This window comes from Acomys russatus, chromosome 6 (assembly GCF_903995435.1).
Source record: "Acomys russatus chromosome 6, mAcoRus1.1, whole genome shotgun sequence".
Taxonomy (NCBI): domain Eukaryota; kingdom Metazoa; phylum Chordata; class Mammalia; order Rodentia; family Muridae; genus Acomys; species Acomys russatus.
The window spans coordinates 50236650-50251690 of NC_067142.1; the positions used below are offsets into that span (position 1 = coordinate 50236650).

Here is a 15041-nt window from a genome sequence, read left to right on the forward strand (position 1 = left end):
TCAATCCCCAGCATTGAACAAATCAAATAAATGGAATCGACTGCTTTTATTATAAAGTCACCACTTTCTATGGAAATATCTTCTAACTTCTGGCTTGAGAAATGACTTGCCACAAAGGCCAGGTGTATTTGGAACTTGTTCTAGCACGTATCAGAGTCGGAATCCCCACATTGAGTCTCACTACTAAGTTTCTACCACCAAAGGTCTCTGCATGGGACCTGAGCAGAGGTACGCCCAACCTGCTTCCAGATGATGCTCAGACTGATGGTCTGGGTACCACTTTTGGAGAACTAGGGCACACAGGAAAAACGTCCTTGTGGAACAGGAGCAGGCAGACTGTTTGGGAATAAAATTGAGGAAGAGAGAGAGAGAGAGAGAGAGAGAGAGAGAGAGAGAGAGAGAGAGAGATAAGAACATAGAGATGATGAGCAGATCAGGCAGAACAAAGGAGAAAGTCGAACTCCATCACAAATGCAAGTCGGGTTTTTTTTTCCTTTTTTTTTTTTTTTTGGCGGGGGGAGTTGCTAGGTGATGGATGAGGAAGAGAGGTGAGTTTCTACTGTAGGAAAAACTAGGTGAGAGGCAGGAGCATGGAGTTGGAAATCTGCGCGCATTCCAAGAGGCAGAGGAGGTGGAAATTTTTCATTAAGGAGTGGGGAGCCGTGTGGTTGGTCCTGGTGGGGTTGGGGGGGGAGGTAGGGTGGGTGGATGGAGTGGAAATAGGCTAGGGGAGAGGATCCACTGTTGAGTGAGGGGACAGCTGAGACTTGCCAGAGAGGGGGTAATTTCAGGGCTGTGTGGTTTGGCTTGGGAGTGCAGTGCAAAAGAATTGGGAGGAAGGGGGTGGAATTTAGATGTGCGACCTGCCCTGTAGCTTTCCCCTCTGCATTTATCACATCACATCACACCCAGCAAGACAGGCCCCCTCCTCCTGGCTCATTAGGAGATTTGATTCGGCTTGGCTCTTGCTGTCAGCAGCTGTCTGGGGCAAGATCTTTATGCTCCCTGCTCCCCAGCGCAGCCACCAGCCTCGAGCCTCACAGCCAGCAGCAGAGCTCATTAGGAAAGCACCCTTCCCTGGATTTTCAGCTACTTGGTGTCCTGAAAAGAGTTAATACCTACTCTTGGCTGGGGGGGGGGGTGCGGCAGAGCAGCTGCTGTGGGCTGGGGAGCCTGGGGAGCGACTTCTCCCTGAGCTGCAGCTACAGGAGCTGCAGGTTAGTGAGGCCGAAGGAGGAAGGTGCAGGATGCGTGCCAGGTCAGCTCTGCTTGGGGGCATCTCCTGCGAGCTGCCAATGAGGATGGGCGTGCAGACTGTGCCCGGGAGCTGAGCCGCCGCCTGCTGGGTGTAGGCTGTTTCAGTATTTACTGGATGTGACAAGCAGAGAGAAGAGCTTTTGGGGCCGCTTGCTGCCTGGCTCAAGTGGTGGGAGGTGTGTTGTGCATGCATGCTTATGTATATGTGTATGCATGCGTGAGCTCATGTGTACCTGCAAACATGCCTTTCACCTGCCAAGGATTTCACTGCTAAAAGAAAGATCTACTCTTTCCATAGAGCTCCTTAACCTGCAGCCTCTCTGACCATCCACTTGGCAAAGACCTGCAGGCCATGAGGACCGGTCAACAACAGTAAGTATTGGCTCTGTCTTTCTCCTTCCTCGCTGGGGTGTTGGAAAGCTGATTGCATTATACATATTTAATTAATCTGCCTCTTCATGCATATTAATTGCTTTCTTCCCGCTGAGCTTAATTTCTTTTCCCCCTTTTTATAAATCTTTGCTTTTTTCCCCTCTTATACCCCTCTCCACCTTGAATGTCATCTTTTTCTATACTGTCTACTCCAGTCACACGTGACTTGGTGCCCACCTCCAAGGCTACATGCACTATGGGGGAGGGTCGCATCACATCTCTGAACTTTCCAAGCTCTGGGTCACCCCTTATCTGTCCCTTATAAGTCAGCCTAGGGCTAAATGGGATAAGAGCCCCGAGGGCTCTGGATTCTGGACTGGACAAAGCAGCTGGGGCAGAGCATCCAGCTGGTTCTCATTTGTGAGTCCAAAGCTGACCTCACTCAAGGGGTGATTTGGGAGGTGCTGGATGGGGGGTGGTGGTGGGAGGAAACTGGACAGTACCAGCAAGCCAGTGTGGGCTGACAGCGGGAAAGGAAGGAAGAGAGTCAGGCAGGGACAGAGTCCAGTTGTCCCCTGCCATAAACGACCTTTCCTGTGGGGTATATGGGTAGTGATCCCTGGTCTGCCTAGCTGCAGAATTATGAGGGCCCATGGCAAAATCATCCCCCTCCCCAGGGGACATAGTCTATAAGCAAGAGGAAATGAGGCATAGGTACCCCAGACATGATTCCTGGAGACCCTGAAAGCTGTAAAGGGCTTTGATGGCCTGACTTGTAGAAAGCAGGTGCAATTCCAGTTAGGACAATGATTAAGGAACTGTCCCCTGTCGTCAGGGGACACGACCCAGTAGGATGAGCCTTTTACGTAGAACCTGACTTTTGTTGTTGTTTTCTGTTTTCTTTTCAGTGGTAATAAAGTCATCCTTCTATTTTGTTAATGATACAATTATTCTGAAAGTGATTTTAAAAAGTATTTGTGAAATGTTCAGGGTAATACCAAACCAGTTTAAACGGCGCAATCACGCAGGGTTCTTATCTATCTAAATTAGGTTTCTTTTAAAATGGATTCTACGTTCGGTGGCAGGGTTCCCCAAGGGAACCTTTTATGGATAGGTAGGCAGCTCTTCCTATCAGCAATCTTTTGTGGGAACAGTGGTCTGAAACACTACCAATGACATCCATGGGAAGGAGAGGCTGCAAGCCAATCAGCCCTCAGCCTGCACATCCCCTTCCTGCATCTCCAAATCTCCCTTGTTTTGGGTCAAGAACAGGCCAGGCTAGGAAGGCTCACCCTGTTAGGAGCTAGAAAGAGTGACTTGCATATTCCTTTTTTCAGCCCGTGTTTGGGATACCTGCCAAGGAGCATGTCCAGTGGTGAGGGTGTCTGATGGCTTACCTCCATGCCCCTTCAACACCCCCACTCCCTGCTCCCCTTTTCTCAAACTCTGGCTCATTTCCACCTGGGACAGGTGTCCTTGGAGGGAGGTGGGAACCAGAGAAGAATCCAATCAGATTATTTTGGAACAAGGCTGGCCTCTCCTCTCTGGTGCCTTCCAGGCTGGTCACTTGGGCATCAGTCTAGTGAAATAAAGGGAACAGTAATTTTTGGTTTGCCAGGCCCATGCCTCCCTAAGGGTACATGTCCCAGTTTTGGTTGATGGCCAGTGGTTAGGGGAGTAGGAACTTCTGAGCAGCAGTCAGGATTGTGAAGCCACCTGACATTTGTTCCTGTCCATCTTTGATTGGCTGCCCTTGCTAAGAATGAGCTGACATTTGTGGGGGCGGTGGGGGAAGTACTCAGATGGTGGAGAGCCATTGGAACGGTGTGTTGTGCAGACAGATGTGAGAGGGTGGAAATCTCTTACAGCAGACTCTTTGATTTTAGGTGAGAGGACGAGAGAGGGTTAACCCCTGAACCCTGCAGTCTAATTTCCTGCCCTGAAGTACCTGCAAACCAGCCCAAGGGTAACCATAAGCGGATGCCTGTATGGCTGCCTTACTGATGCCACGCAGGTAATGAATTGATGACCTGTCTTCTTGTTCCTGCCCCTCTCTTCTTTGTTCCACATTCTGGTCTCTCATCTCTCCTGCTACTAAGCTCTGGGAGGGGTCCTCCTTCTGCTGGGGCCTCCAGTGTGCACTGCACTCGCTATCCTTGCCTTGGTGCTTCTTACAAAGTCTGGCAAGTAGGAGCCACCTTAGTTCTGTGTCCTCCTGTTGACTTGGTAGAATCTATTGGTGGTGACTTTTGGGGTTAGGATGATGGGCTGTGTGTGAACTTGTATGAAAGTCTGTGAGTTACTGGTTCAGATGAGGAAATGATCCATCCCTCCATTTTTTTCTCTAACTTTTTTCTTTCCTCCTTTTCTCTCCTCCCTTCCTTCTACCCTTCCTCCCTCCCTCCTTCTATCCCTCCCTCCCTCCTTCCCTCTCTCTTAGCCTCTTGTACCTGTGTCTGCTCCCATCATTTCCTACCTTGCTAAGGAGATTATGATTCAGGTCTTGACTAGAAAGATAGAACACCATTCTGTCCCAAAGTAAATTTGCTTTTGAGAACTGTCCGAATGACTCAGAGTAAGTCTCTGGAGTAAGTAGTACCCTTTAAAAGTAGCCTGTGCCAGACTGTGGTGTATAAAAGCTGGTGTGGCGTTGCCGCTTTCTGAGAGTCATGTTTGTTGCTTTTGAGGGCAGTGACCTGGCTGGTTTTTTTATGACTGATGATCCTAAGGCACTGGAGTCGGATGCAGGTTGGGATCTGACCCATGGAACAGCCTGAGCAGGACTTTTGCTCGAATTCACAGTAGTGATGACCCGAAGGGCTTGTACTCAGTTACCTGAATGGCCTGGTGCTGGGTACCCTGTGATTTGTAAGAGTGAATGGACCCATAAGATGCTCTCTGCTTCAGGAGAGAGAATAGCTCTTGCAACTGTTTTTTTTTTTTTTTTTTAATTTTTAAAAAATTTTTTTAAGGCCACAAAATAGATGGCTGCGCAGTGCGGTTTGCCTGGGAGGAGAGGTAGGGGCAGAGACCTGCAGACTGATTTCCTGCGGGAAGAGGACATTCCTGGAAATTTGGATGCCCAGCTCTGAGGGGGCTCTGCAGAGATGTGCTGTAGGATGCAAATGTCCATTCCTGCCAAGCACAATACCGTCTCAGAGGACAAATGTCAGATAAGATTTCTGTGAACAAAGACAATGGGCAGACCAGGGAATGGAAATCCATTTGAAGTCAGTGGAAGTGATTGGGTTGGATGACCGCTAACTCCCTTATCTAGTGTTAGGATTTGTGAGGAAGAGGGAAAGGGAGGCAGGCCAGAAGGACTTGCTTTCAGCATGCGAGGATGGCATGCTGTGGTACCATGGTAATATCTATGATGGTATACATGGTAGTTCCTTCCCCCCCCCCCCCAACTTACTTTTGTCCTCAGTGTGAGGAATTGCCGCGGTTAAAGGTCAGACGTTAGCAAACTTGTGTTGTCATAAGCCTGGGAGTAAATATTTTCAGCTTTGCTGCAGGCTGTACAGTCAATGTTGCAACTACCTAACTTTGCCCTTCAAGTCGAAGGCAGTTTTAGACGACATGTGAACAAATGGTGGTGTTGTGTTCCTATAAAACTATGTACAGAGACACCTTGCAGCCTGTGGCTGAAGGTAAATAGGGCAATTTAAGCAAGCATAAGAACTGTCAAAGGGGACACTGATTCTCCAGTGTGGGCATCACCCATTGCTCTTCCATGCCGGCTGGTCCATTGTCCTTTGTGTAAACGTAGCCTGACTTAGTGAGCTGAGCTGAGAGGAACTGAGTGGGAACTGACCTGCCTTGAAGTCCCACACTATGTGCTCTGACTCTCTATTGTGTACCCCTGCATTTTGAGACACCCTCTCCTCTGTGTACCAGTCTTGCTTTCACCGCTTTGTTGTTAGGGCTTCGGTCACCACCAACCCGGCTGCTTTGCCCTCCTAGAGGGAAAGCAAAATGTAGATTGTTACTTTGTATCTGCTGTCTTTCCACTCCCCACAGGGTATCTTAATTTAGAAGTTCTCCCAAGCTAATGATCTTCCTTGACTTATCATCAACTTGCAATGTCAGCTTTAAAAAGCCTTCAGCCTTTAGGGGAAGGGCAGAGGAAGGGCCCTACACCTATTATTATTATTATCTTATTATTATTATTATTATTATTATTATTATTATTATTATTATTATTATTATTATCATCATCATTATCATTCCTATAGTGAGATAAGGCTGGGCATAGCCCTTGCCTCTCTGTCCTTGCTGAAGGGCCATCTGGAATAGAGAGGGCATCGGGTCCAGGGTCCCTTCATAAAGCTGGCCATTGTGGTCATGACAGTGCCCTTCCTTCTGTCCCCATCTGCTGCAGGAACAAAGGCATGAGGACTCGACTGGGGTGCCTGTCGCACAAATCGGACTCCTGTAGTGACTTCACAGCCATTCTTCCTGACAAACCCCACCGAGCTCTCAAGTGAGTAGTAGCATGGCTGCCTTGCCCTCCTGGGTATCCATACTGTGGGATGTCCTTGAGATCTTCTCTAGGGAGTTGTTGACCAGATGAACCATAGGACAATAAATTCTGTTTCTCTTGGTGGATCCTTTCCTACTCCTACATGTGAGGGACAGAGGGATATAGCTCAGGTGGGAACCCTCATTCCCCTAAGAAACAGCATTGCCCATTGTGCCTGAGGCTGTGCATGGGGAAGGGTACTTCTTGGTTCTTCTTACTGGTCAACCTGAGCTCTCGATTTGGAAATAGGCACCCAAAGTTACTCTAAAAATATGCTTAGATTCTGATCATCTGGTTTAGCACCCACTCTGCGCAGACAGTGTTACTCAGTGATGTCACAGATGTCACCTCGGTTCACCCCCACTCACCTCTGTAAGGGGCATCGCTGTTGCCATTCTAAGAGGTGAAGACTTTGAGGTGACAGTCAGAGGTAGAGTTGTGAGCTGAGCCTAACTCTTTTGACTCCAAGACTAGATTTTTCCCTCCCACGGTCACCTTGACATCTGGAAATCGCATAGCCACACACTTTTATTGTTCAGACCGGAAGTAATGTATTGGGAATTCTCTGAATACCCACTAGGGTGGCTTTTTTTTTTCTTTTTCTGGTGTTGGGGAAGCAAACCCAGAGCCTCATTGATGCTAGGTATAAGCACTTTACCTCTAAGCTAAGCCCCTCCCACTTCAGAGGTTTCCCAGCTATTGCTTGAAAATGTGCCAATTTACAGGAGTAGAACCACAGGAATCCGGGTATGGTACGCATTTGCTCTCCACCAATCCAAGGAGGCCTGGGCCAATCTGGACGGTGGTTGGGGGAGAGGAGATTTATCAGAAACACTCAGAGGGATGCTATTGCTTCCTAGGAGACTCTCCACGGAGGAAGCGACGAGGTGGGCAGATTCCTTTGATGTGCTTCTCTCCCATAAGTGTAAGTAGAATCCAGGTTGCATCACGATGAAGCATAGCATCCGTGTGGCAAGAATATGTAACGGATGCTGTCTAGGCTCAGGACACTGTGCTGGGACCCCAGCTCTCTATAGTGCTGCACACAGCGGGAGGAACAGAGAGAAGAGAAAACAGGTATTTTAAATGTAGTGGGGTTAGGCCCCCCCTCTCTTTTCAAACCTTAGCCCCAATGAGCCCCAGGCTCTCAGTCATTACACTATACTATACGATCCGATCCGATCCGATCCGATACCATATCACATCACACTACTTTTCAGATCTATGCTCTACTTGTTGACCTGCCTTGGTTATTGGATATTTGAGCGGTCATGGTGAAGTCCCTGGTTTTTTGTTTGTTTGTTTGTTTGTTTGTTTTAGCAGATGCCCTTAAAAGTGACTTGGCTTTTCCAGGTCTGGTAAGGTAGCTCAGTGGTTGAAGACTTACCTAGCATGTGTGAGGCTCTTTTTGAAACAGGGTGTCTTCTATCTCAGACTCGCCTCGAATTTTCTATATAGCCAAGGATGGCCTTGAACTGTGGACTCTCCTGCTTCCACCCGCCACCTTCCAAGCCCTGGGATTACAGCCTTGCCTCACTGCGGCTGGTCTCTCAGCAAGTTTGATGAGAGAGAATTCAGCTTCTGTAGTTGGAGCCATGGAGTGATTGGTTCCAGGCTAGCTCCCATGAAAGGGAATGCCCCGCCCCCCCCTGCTCCTTTCCTCTAAGTTGCTGGAGAGTCCTGGGCTATTTAGTCAAATGAGTATTGTGTGTATTTTAGGAGTCCCTTACATTGACAGAATTTCACTCTTTATCTGGAGGGACAGCTATCTCGGCTGCGTTTGTCCCTACTTCCTGGCTAGAACTCCATTCCACTCTCCCTCCCTCCTCTCTCCTACTTCCTCCCTGTTCAGCTGTTGTGCCTTTTGTTTCCTACAAAGGCAGGAAGAGTTGTGCATATTGCAGTGTATGGAGGGCAATTTATCATTAGTCAAACTTTTCAGCTCTCTCTCTTTTTTTCTCTCATCATGAGCAAGTCCAAATTTGTTGGGCTTTGAAATCCCTCTGGCATTCAGCACGTGGAAGTGGCAGAGCAGGGGCGGGAGGGAGAGAGGGGGTGTACTGAGGAGACAGGAAGGTTGCAGACAGACATTCGGTGTTCCTCCTCAGCTCGTCATGTCAGTGTGAGATCTGGGGGCAGCAGGGAGGCCTGCTTGCATTTTGCTCTGTTGTTCTTCAGTGGAGAATGTGGTTTTGGACAGTTCAGTTGAGGGCTGTGAGTGGGGTTCAGATCTGCGTTCACTGCTGACCTGTCTTGGTTACTCGGTGCTGGGGTGGTCGTGGTGGAGTCCCTTGGCTTTAGATGCCAAAGGTTGCTTCTCCTACTCTCTGTTTATAACGTGTGTGTGTGTGTGTGTGTGTGTGTGTGTGTGTGTGTGTGTGTGCTCATGTCTGTCCCAGTGTATGTTGAGGTCAGCGGATAACTTCTGGAAGGTTCTCTGTTTCCACTGTGAGGGTCCCAGGGACTGAACTTAGGTATTAGGCTTGGTTGCTGAGCTACTTTGCCAACTATCTACATTATTATTATTTCTTTTTTGAGATGGACTCTCAATACACTTGGGGCCCACCAATTAGGCAAATTAGCTGGCTAATGAGCTCCAGGAACCTTCCAGCCTCTGCTTTCCCAGGAGCTTATCTTCCCTATCACACTTAACTTTTCTGTTAGTGCTGAGGATCTGAATTCAGGCCCGCACCCTGGCACCACAAGCACTTTGCCAACTGAGCCATCTCCCCACACCCTGCCCGGCCCCCCGCCAGCTGAACAAATATTTTTGAATAGATTTTTAAAAAATAAATGGCAATATCTAAGAATAAGTGCATATTATAAAAAAAATTGTGACTTTGGTATTCCATGGGATGTATTTAGGCAGGAAAATAATTCTGTGTGGGGAATACAGCATATATAACACACAGCTGTTGCCTGAGAGCCGGCTCTCGCGGGGAATTTGCCAAGGTAGTAGCATTTGTATGATGCTATTTAGAGTTAGATGGTAAATCCTTTCTGAAACGGAGGTTATTGATTGTTTTTCTGGAGTCACGTTCTGTGGGACAAATGTCACTACCACTTTGTATCCTCTTTCCTGGCTGGCATTGGTTCACGGTCGTCTTCCAGTTTGGTTTTTATTTCAGCCTCACACTGACTCACTCAGTTCAAGTCCCTGACGCTGTTTCCTCATTCTAAAATGGGGTTAGAGATGCCTGCCTGCTCACTTCCACCTGCAGGCAGGAAACCAAACAAGTAAGGGGACACATGTGATGTAATGATTCCATAGCTTTAAAAAAAATGATACATTTGTTTATTAGATGCAAAATAAATACCTTGACAGTGAATTTTGATACCAATTATTAAAATTAAGCCAATGTGAGACTCAGAGATTCAGTTTTATCTCTTAATTTGCAGACTCTTGGATCTGCAGGCGCTTGGTCCTCCTGTCAAAGCAGCTTTTGGTTTCCAGGAATGCTCTAACACTTCCCACAGGTGGGAATCCGGCTAATGGGTCACAGCTGGCAACAATTTGCTACTTTCGCAAAGTTCTTTAAAAAAAAAAAAGGCTTTTTGAAGGAAAGTTCTTTAACCTTTCTTAGAGTCGGAGGTTCTATTTTTTTGTTTTGTTTTATTTTCTGTTTAGTATAGAAATAAAAACCCATAGCATGAGAGTTCTTAGGGAAAAAGGGGTATTTAGGGTCACTGGCAGAACTTCAGGCTTTTAGGACTTGGATGTTTATTCCCTATGAAGGCTGTGGAGGAATTAGAGTCCAGGCCACTTAAAAAAAAAAAAAAAAAAGGCCCGGGCGGTGGTGGCGGTGGCGGTGGTGGGCGGGAGCACCTTTAATCCCAGCACTCAGGAGGCAGGTGGATCACTGTGACTTCGAGGCCAGCCTGGTCTACAAAGTGAGTCCAGGACAGCCAAGGTGACACACAGAGAAACCCTGTCTCGAAAAACCAAAACCAAAAAGAGAGAGGAAAAAAAAAAGTGCTAACAACTTTTTGAAAGTCTAGTTAATTTCGACTGTATTGTGAGTCAATCAGAGCTGACTAAACTTCTCCAATGGGCTTTCACATGGGCCTTTCCCTCACAGCACTGATAGGCCATGTGCAAAGCTTTCAGTTAAGACACATACCATCCTAGGGACTAGCGAGTGCAGGATCCCTGAGTGCCTGGGGTCCAGATGCCGAGTGTTAGTCTCGAACCCACTCTTCTATCATTCTCCATACGAAGGTGTCTGTCCCTCCCAGGGTTTTTATTTCATGGAACCAGGGAATTATTTTCCCCAAATTCTCAACCTCTGTAGCATCTTTTCTCTCCTTGTCCTGATATTGTTTTGGACATTTATTTAATTGTTTCTTAAGGGTGTGCTTATTCATTATGCACAGAGCCTGGGCGAAAGAAGCAGTGGTCTCTCTCTGATGGAGAATAAAGGCCTTTGAGAACTCAGGTTCTCGGTGCTCACAAATAATGCAAGGGGGAAAAAAAAAGCCAAACTAGTGTTCTCATCACACGCCAGGCGGCCTCAGGATTGCAAAAAGAATTCTGACTGTCAGCACTGCTCTTAAATTCCGCCTCATCGGTGTTGGAAGTCCTACTGGTCTGGGACAATGTTTTCCATTCATTTATTACATTTATTTATTAAATGCAAAACAAATTCAGTTCTGCCCTTGTCCCATCATATTCTCATAAGCAGATGGAGTTGGTAACCCATCACCTGTGGCTAATGGTTTAGCCGAGCCCTGCCTGTCGTCAGGGACCAGGCTGTTGGACGTTACAAGAAGCACACTAGCTGGTGTCAGAGCTATGATCCTGGTTTGTCTCCCATTTACTTCCCGAGAGCGAAGTGGCCTTGGTGGAAACCTTGGCTATTTAAGAAATCAGATTTCTCACCTGTGTGACAATGGAGCTGGAACCGGATCTGTCGGAAGCTGAATTCAGTTCTGCCCTCATGCCAGGGATGTTCTCTGGAGCAGACAGGCTGGCTGATAACTAATTACCTGTGGCAGGTGGTTTAACCAGGCACTGCCTATGTGGTTATGTAAGAGTGCTTTTCAGCTGAAATGGCTCCAGCAGCCAGAAGGGGGACCAAAGTACCTGGGTTCCTTCTGTCTTCTGAGCACTACATAGACTCAAATCTCAGGCAAAAGAAGGCAACTTTACTATCTTTAAAACCTTACAATTATTTAAAAAAAATTGTGGGAGGGAGGTATTTAGAGTAGTTTTCTTTCTCATTGTATTTGTTTACAAATGAGCACAGAGAAAAAGCACTCATGGATGCTAAGTGCTTTTCTTAAAACTAACAAACGCAGTGGAAATTGACACTGCTGAAGGCTTCATTAGCTAGAAGGATTTCTAATATGTGCTAATTTGGAAGCTTTCCCCTGTTCATCCAGTTACAATTAGACTTGATATCCGAATCGTGCGTGTAGTCTGCCCTGAAGGGGGGCTGCCTCTGTGTGTGTGTGTGTGTGTGTGTGTGTGTGTGTGTGTGTGTGTGTGTGTGTGTTTACATGCCTAGAAATCTTTCTGCTCTGAAACAATACCCAACAGAACCAAACCTCCCAATTTGTGGGAGATCTATTCTGTTAGGCAACTTGAAGACAGGAAAAAACAGTGCTTTTATTTTTCATGAAGTGTAGCCATGTGCTTATTTGTTCTGTTTTTATAGGGATATTTAGCCCTGAACTCTGAAGAAATATTCTCTTTCTGCATTTCCTTCCCTTCTTTCTTTCCTTCCCTTCCCCCTCCTCTCCTTCCCACTCCCTTTCTCTTTTTTCATTGTTTACCTCCTCCTTTTTTTTCTTTTTCTTGCCCCTGCAGTCTTCCTTCTTTTGCATTTTTTTTGGACATAAAATTTGAGTTACAGTTTTAAGTATATCTGCAGGATGCATGTTTTGCCCCTTTCTCTCACTTTTTATACCTGATCCCACCTGGACGCCCAGTGCCTCCCTCTAGAGGCTGATGTTTGAGAGTTGGCATGGAATATGCTGGAAGGCTTTGTCTACTGGGCCCCCTTGGGCCCAGGGAGTGGCAGGTTAGGGGAAACGGGACCACTGAGAGTCCTTTCACAGTCTGTCTCTGTGAAACAAGGCCAATGGAGAAGACTTTAGTGTAAAACACTTAGCATCCTTTCAGATACTGGTCGAGATATAAAAAAAAAAAACACATAATAAGTTAAAATGATCACATAGCCAAACAAGCAAAAGATTCCAAACACACAATCATGGAAAAACTAAATGATCAGCTGTGGAACACTTTAATTATTCATCTAGGCAATCTTTAGCTCTAGGGCAAAGAGTCAGGCTTCCAGTTACTGTACAACACTCCCCATGCTGTCATTAAGCCACAAAGATTCTAGAAAACTCTTATTTAAAATGTGAACCCAGGTGGCTGCAGCAACACCTGCAGGCTCTTCTAAGCACGCTGTTGGATCTTAGGCCTATGGAATCAGAATCATGGGACTAGAGACTGGGGTATGCTTTCCCTCAAGTCTTTCAGGAATGTTCCCTTCCTCTGCTTTCAAGCACAAGTGTGCAAAACAGGAAAGGACAGTGCCCTGAGGGCAGAGTGGCCCAGGCTACTGAGGAAACACAATATTTTGCATTGAGGGCTTCAAGTCCTCAGACAGCACCTGCCTGTAATGGTGCATTGGCATCTCAGATCCTGTATGTGTGGTGTAGAGGTTTCCAGAGGTGAGAGAGAGAGAGAGAGAGAGAGAGAGAGAGAGAGAGAGAGAGAGAGAGAGAGAAAGAGAGAGCGGCAGACAGACAGACAGAGACAGAGAGACAGACACACACATACATACACAGAGAATAAGAAAACAAAAGAAGAAAGACTGAGTTAGGTAGAAAAGAAACTTCTCAGCCTTCTTGTCATCATGTCAGCATTGCGGTAAGCTTTCTTGTGCCTTGCTGGGAGGAGTGCCAGGGCTGTGGGCAGCTCTTAAATGCTCATAAAAGGTCTGAACAGAGGTAGCTGTGCAACTCCCTAACAATCAGCTCTGGGACCTCATGCCAATGACCTAACCTCAACTAACCTCAGTTTTCCTCATCTCTGAAAGGGAAATGGTGGCTTGTACAGTGCAAAAATTCAATACAGTCGCTGTTCCCAAAGTGTCAGATGTGGGCTAGGTCAGGGATGGCTAGCCGCTTTATGATTTTTGCTATAACACACTGACCTCTCTGAGACAGTGTGCGTTTTGTGCATTCCACTCGCCTGAGCTAATGTGAGCTTACCGATCCTGTAGGCAGCCTGAGGCAGCAGATTAGGAACTTGGCTTTTCTTCTTACTCAGCCCCCTTCCCCCTGAGCTTTTGGGATCCCCTCACATCTTCCTACCCACCTCCCTGCTGGGAGTGTAGTTTTTAAAAGCCTAGCAGGGAAAATCTGATATGGTACCTCTTTTGAGAGTCTCAGCTGTAGTTTTCCATTCAATGCATCTGAGAAATAGTCTTTCATACTGAATTTGGAGATCTTTTAGGCTGTGGACTAGTGGCTGTGAGTCTTTATAGTGCTTTTTTTTTAATAGTGCTTTTTAATTATTATTTTTTTTTTTTTGTTTTGTTTTTTTGAGACAGGGTTTCCCTGTGTAGCCCAGGTTGTTCCTCTCACTCTGTAAACCAGGCTGGTTTTGAACTCACAGAGGCCTGCCTGTCTGTGTTCTGAGTGCTGGGATTAAAGGCATGCACCACCACCTCCTGGCTTTCTAGAACTTCTTTTTTTTTTTTTTTTCCAGGAAAATCAACAGGACAGTATCTGCATGCCCAGTGTCTCCTTCCTTCTGCTCCTGTGTCTTAGGGATAGGAAGCCGTGTAGTCTTAGAACGTCAATTTCTTAGATCCCTATGATGTGTCACCCTGATATACTGTCCTAACACACACACACACACACACACACACACACACACACACACACACACACAGTTTATATCACTAATAAAGTATAGATCATTTAGGAAAGTTAGTAATCACAATGATGAGATATAATTAGCACACAATTGCTTGCAAGCAATTATCATAACTGGCAATAACTTGTTCCTTAAGTAAAATCCCTACATAAATCTTGATTAGCCATAGTAATTTGCCTCAAAGTCTTTGTCTCACAGGTAACACATAGGAAGATTCTGACCCTGATGAGATTCTCACTACACCATCCAAATCAGTTGTTTTGTTAAACAGGGTTTGGCTTCTGTGGTAGAGTACACACCTTGGCTTGTATAAACACATTTTCCTGGTTCCTATCCTCGGCTTGACTTTGGGTCCTGCTCAATGGTTTATTTTCTCTCATTGATTAGGAATGCAAGAGTGAGAGAGCACTTTGGTAAACACGGTGCTTAAAAACATTTCCCCCCCCCCCCCCTTGTTCGTTTTGTGTTTTCCTAAGCCTGGGAACTGAGCGAGGCTCAAGTCCACCCTTGATGCCAGCTAAATCGGGACTGCTGGACCTTGAACTGTTACCTAAGCCACCCTCCCTGCTGCACCAGCTGTACTGCTCATTCATGGTGACCCAGTTTCTCCCCTTATGTAAGCACGCTGCATGAAAGAGCCAGAGGGAGCGAGCAGGCAGCCGGCGGCATGTGCGGCCACAGCGTGTTCTTGGAGGTTCTGTGGCTGTTCGAAAGGACGCCAATATCCTGCCCACTGTTCCACGAATCCTGGACACATGCCTGTCCCTTTCTGCTGCTGACGAGACGCCAACCTCAAAAACTTTGTGCTGTTTTCAGAGGCTTGACTCCTGGGAGGGTTATTCAAAGAAAACCCAAGTGAAATGCAAATAAAAAGACTAGAAGGCAGAGCACCCCCCTCCCCATGTCCTCCCCTATTTCCCTGAACTGCTCATCCACTGCCTTTAATTGGCTAGGATATGGTATTACATGTTGAGTTCTGGATCATGACTCCAC

General features: G+C 46.7%; 1 protein-coding gene across 2 annotated transcripts in view; it reads left to right on the forward strand.

The window, feature by feature from the left end:
* Positions 1-15041, forward strand: part of Rgs8 (regulator of G protein signaling 8) — a 40003-nt gene that overhangs the window by 10697 nt on the left and 14265 nt on the right. Inside the window, exons 2-4 of one of the 2 annotated variants that reach the window (XM_051147593.1) lie at positions 1556-1629; positions 6014-6115; positions 7015-7079. In XM_051147593.1, the coding sequence (XP_051003550.1) occupies positions 1556-1629; positions 6014-6115; positions 7015-7079 (241 nt within the window). Of the gene's footprint in view, positions 1-1555; positions 1630-3187; positions 3644-6013; positions 6116-7014; positions 7080-15041 lie in introns of those variants that run through there. The other variant, XM_051147592.1, reaches the window with a different exon arrangement.